At 40.7% G+C, this 4,308-nt stretch overlaps 1 protein-coding gene across 1 annotated transcript; it reads left to right on the top strand.

Annotated features, from left to right (window-relative positions):
- Positions 1-2,484: 2,484 nt before the first annotated feature.
- fabp2 (fatty acid binding protein 2, intestinal) lies at positions 2,485-3,991 on the top strand. The gene is made up of 4 exons (XM_047578669.1): positions 2,485-2,651; positions 3,144-3,316; positions 3,561-3,668; positions 3,791-3,991. Exons 1-4 carry the CDS (start codon positions 2,585-2,587, stop codon positions 3,839-3,841), a joined length of 399 nt encoding a protein of 132 aa, XP_047434625.1. The 5' UTR covers positions 2,485-2,584; the 3' UTR covers positions 3,842-3,991.
- The last annotated feature ends 317 nt before the right edge of the window (positions 3,992-4,308 follow it).

Raw genomic sequence — 4,308 nt, 5'->3', positions numbered from 1 at the left:
AATCGATGACGTCGTCGCGTTATTGCGCGCCTTACTCTAGCAGAAACTAGAAACTTGAACGTCTTTCTAGATCTTTCTTATAAGATATAATTCCTTCAAATGGAAAATGATTTATTTATTTTTTATTATTTTTTTTGCACAAAATGTACACTTTTCAAGTGGCGATTACTACTGCTTGGTGCTTGGTGACATCAGACATATTTAACTCTAAGTTTTATGAAAATGTCCAAGATTATACTACCAGAGCATTCATATGGACTCATGTGATGCACTACCCCAAACTTAGTCAAACAGTGGGGCTAAACTAATGATAAATCGGACTTCTACACACAGATCAGATGACCAGATGGACATGAATGCTGGTTGTGTTATGAACTTAGACAGTTGACAGCCAACACATGTTAGATTTTGGCAAAATATGGAAAGACAAACTCCACATACTAGTTTCTAGTGGCAAATAAATTATCATGGTAAGTTAGACACTTGTTTGTTATGAGGCCATAACATTTTAATGCCACACACCACTAAACCTGTATGTGTGAATAATGATTATGGGTGTAGTATTTAATAGTAAGCACTGAGTAAGTGTAATGGAGCCGAACCATCCTGATTACACTTGTGCGTTTACTAACCTCAGCTTTTAACCAGGCCTTTGGTTGTTGGGGTCTGAAGTTTTCGTCATCGCTGCATTAGTTTGAACCTTACAAGTAATTAACTGAATGAACAGCCTGCGTTCTGATGCAAAAAAAAAAAAAAAGCTGACTAATATATTTGCAGCTCAACCACAGTCTGGTCCAAACAGGCCCCGTCAAAGTTGGTAAAGAATGTGGGAATAGTGCAGCTCTTCTCAGTTTACGGATCAGGATAGAAACCCGCTGCCTCTTACCTTCTGCTTACCCAGCAACCTCTTCAGTTCCTGGATAGAAACTACAGAGGAAACATCAAAGTGTGTAAAATGAAAAATTCATCGAGTGTGACAACATTCATAGACGTACAGAATTTACTAAAACAAAGTTTGCATCTGCTGGAACAGCTGATACCACAACTTGGATAAACCTCATGGGATGTAATTATGTTAAGAGATTAGCTGCTATGGGGTTTAATCATTCATGTCTCAAGCCCACTTGTCAATTTCTTCACTGCAGTGATAGTAGAAAGGTCTTCTGTCTGATAAGATGCAGATTCACTGAGGTGGCAGAGAAGGTCAGGCAAAGGTCTCTCGTGCCACACTGGATGAGAAGAAACTCAGATAAGAAAGAATTTGGACATGCTGTGAATGTTTTATTCATCCCCCGTTCAGTCTTGGTTTTATACGTAATGAAGTGCATATTTCCGTTGCTTTTCTCCCCTGCTTGCTTCACATAAATACTTCATTTTGACACAATTCAGAGATAGGAAACTGTGTCTTCATCCGTCCCGAGTAGTCCTTGAATACAGAGTATGCTTACCCCGCCGCAAAAAAAGACTCATTTGCATGATCTCCGCGTTCACCCAGAGCTGCCATAAAAGTCATTGTATTTAAATGTGCAGAGCTTAATCAGTCACACTCATTCACAAATAACACAGTGTGAACTAGAATATGTTTAATATTCAACTTAAAATATCAAAGGTCCTCATTATCAATGTGGTAAGACTAAGGTTAAAGGTATAACTGGAAAATTGTTATCGACTGGACTCATCAACGCGAGTGAACTGATTGCTTGGCTGAGTGATAAGATTGAGTGATTGAGATTTTGTCAGATTACACTAGATACAAAGACGTACTCATGCATGCGAGTCTGTTTTATTAGGATTTTAGATTAGATTTGTTGTAAATCAATATACAATCAATATACCTCTGTTGAATGTCTTACATTGAATGTCACATCTTTCATCTCTGCAGTTACCGTCATGGTTGGTTGCCTTAGCAAACTCAGATCTCCGTTTCTTGCCCCCTGACATTCTGCTTATTGATATATTTCAGCCCATTCTGTTGTGCTGTACTCAATTGTTTTGCTTCTCCAGGAAGAACAAAAGCAAGGTCACGCACAACACTTTGAAAACACACACCTCCCTCACAATCATCCTTGTCAGATATGATCTAAATTACTCTGCTCACCCTCCAAGTCCACTTTTTACACAGCTTCAAACCGGTCATAGATATGAATCTTTAGGATGTAAAATAGTTCTCTGTGCCAGAAGGTTCGTCCCAGCTGCTAATAAATCAACTGGCCAGCTCTGGACATTTGTACAGTATTAAATTGTGCAGCCATGCTGTAAATAACTGCAAATGTTTGACACGAGCAGACAGGTAAAAAAATATATATATCACCCACTGGACCGTCTATGTTCAGTTCATGTGCTTGTGCTACAGTCTGAACGACACCTTTGGCAAACAGAGGTACTGGTTCAACAGGATGCCAACTATTCTGCTATTCAAAAGCAAACAATATGGACATTGCCTTGGGAAAATGTGAGCTTTAAGCGGCCACATCAGCAATCTGATAGATGTCGAGATAAGGGGGTGTGTGCTTTAAAAGGAGCCGCAGGCTTTGAGCGAGGCACTCCTTTCTGTAGAGTCGTCCAGCTCACTCTCACCGCCACCATGACTTTCAACGGCACCTGGAAAGTCGATCGCAGTGAAAACTATGAGAAATTCATGGAACAGATGGGTGAGTGTTGTCGGACTCTCTAATGATCTGCTCCGCAGCTTTTATTTGTTTTTCCTCAAATAGCCCGGTGCACTGGTAGGAATGTTTCACATGAGTGTGTTCTCTTTGTGTGAAGAGGTGGCCATAACACAATTAAGTCCTCATGAATGCAGCCTACAACTGTCGCTATTGTCATTTTTAACAATGATTTGGGCGTTGAAATAACGCAGTTTATGCAGCGATCTGATAAATATGCACACTTTTCAATTAAACTGATTGGTGTGTTTTTACATCTGTGATTTCACGGTGAAAATAAACAAGCCCTTTTATCAGCTGACCGACTAAATGGAGCTGGAGCGAAGCCGATGGCGGCACAATGGCCTACTGATCGCGTCCGTGATTTGGCTTGTACACCTCCTGACTGAATGTAGACGTGAAAAGTGATCGCGTCCCGACAAACATCCTGTCATTGTTGGGGAGCCCATTGAGCAAATCCAATGTGTCCGTTTACAGGGGTTAACATGGTGAAGAGGAAGCTTGCCGCTCACGACAACCTCAAAATAACCATCGAACAGACTGGAGACAAGTTTCACGTCAAGGAGAGCAGTAGTTTCCGCACCCTGGACATCGACTTCACCTTGGGGGTCACCTTCGAGTACAGCCTTGCAGACGGAACAGAGCTATCTGTAAGCATTTAATTACTAAGACACAAACCTTTACAAGACTCGAGTTTTATGTCGTGTCCTTCTTCTGCATCTAAATCCTCCTTAGACCTTCCATCTTTGACCTGCAGTATATGCATTTGTTAACTGTGGCCTCACACCAACAGTCAGGGGCCACACAGCTGTCATTCTGCACAGCCTGACTTTGGACTGCTGATGAATATTCCCCCAAGTGCAGTAGTTTTATTGTCATCGTTATCATTCACAGGGCTCCTGGGGAATGGAGGGAGACATGATGAAGGGGGTTTTCACCAGAAAGGACAACGGAAAACCGCTGACAACCACCAGAATCATTCAAGGAGACGAGCTCGTACAGGTGAGGCTGAATTAGTACGTTTGAAAGCTTGAGTGTAAAGGTTATCTGTAGCGCTGATACGCGCGATAATGCCTTGTGGACAAGGGGCCCATATCTGATCTGCTGTCATCTTTCTCCAACAGAGCTACAACTACGAAGGTGTCGACGCAAAGAGGATTTTCAAGAGGGGTTAAAACCGATGTAGAAATCCCAAGTATATGACCACTATACATACAGTATTGCGTTGAATTTCTCATTTTACTCACCAGCATAACATGCAAAAAGTGCACTACCGTGTGATGCATCAGATTTAATACTTGCATTAATAAAGTCATGACTCCCTGTTTCCTGTTTCCTCTTTGTCTTAATGATAATTCTCAGAATCTGCAGATTTGTGTGAAGGTTAAAACACGCAGAGCGACTGATTTGAGAGTGATACAGTAATTAAAACTTTATTCAACAATGAATAAAAATAAATATAGATTATTTGCAAAAATATAAAGTGTAGACAGATTTTTTTTTACATGTTTCTTTAAATTGATCCGTTCTTACACCAGTCAAAACAGAGGTATGACAGCAGGATTGATTGATTGATTGAGGCATGTGACCTAGCAGATAAAACTTGTGACATATTGTTTAAAGGTCTATTTTTTTCTCACCT

This window comes from Mugil cephalus, chromosome 2, assembly GCF_022458985.1.
Source record: "Mugil cephalus isolate CIBA_MC_2020 chromosome 2, CIBA_Mcephalus_1.1, whole genome shotgun sequence".
NCBI lineage: Eukaryota > Metazoa > Chordata > Actinopteri > Mugiliformes > Mugilidae > Mugil > Mugil cephalus.
The sequence above is the reverse complement of the archived record's forward strand: the minus strand, read 5'-3'. Positions and strand labels throughout refer to the sequence as shown.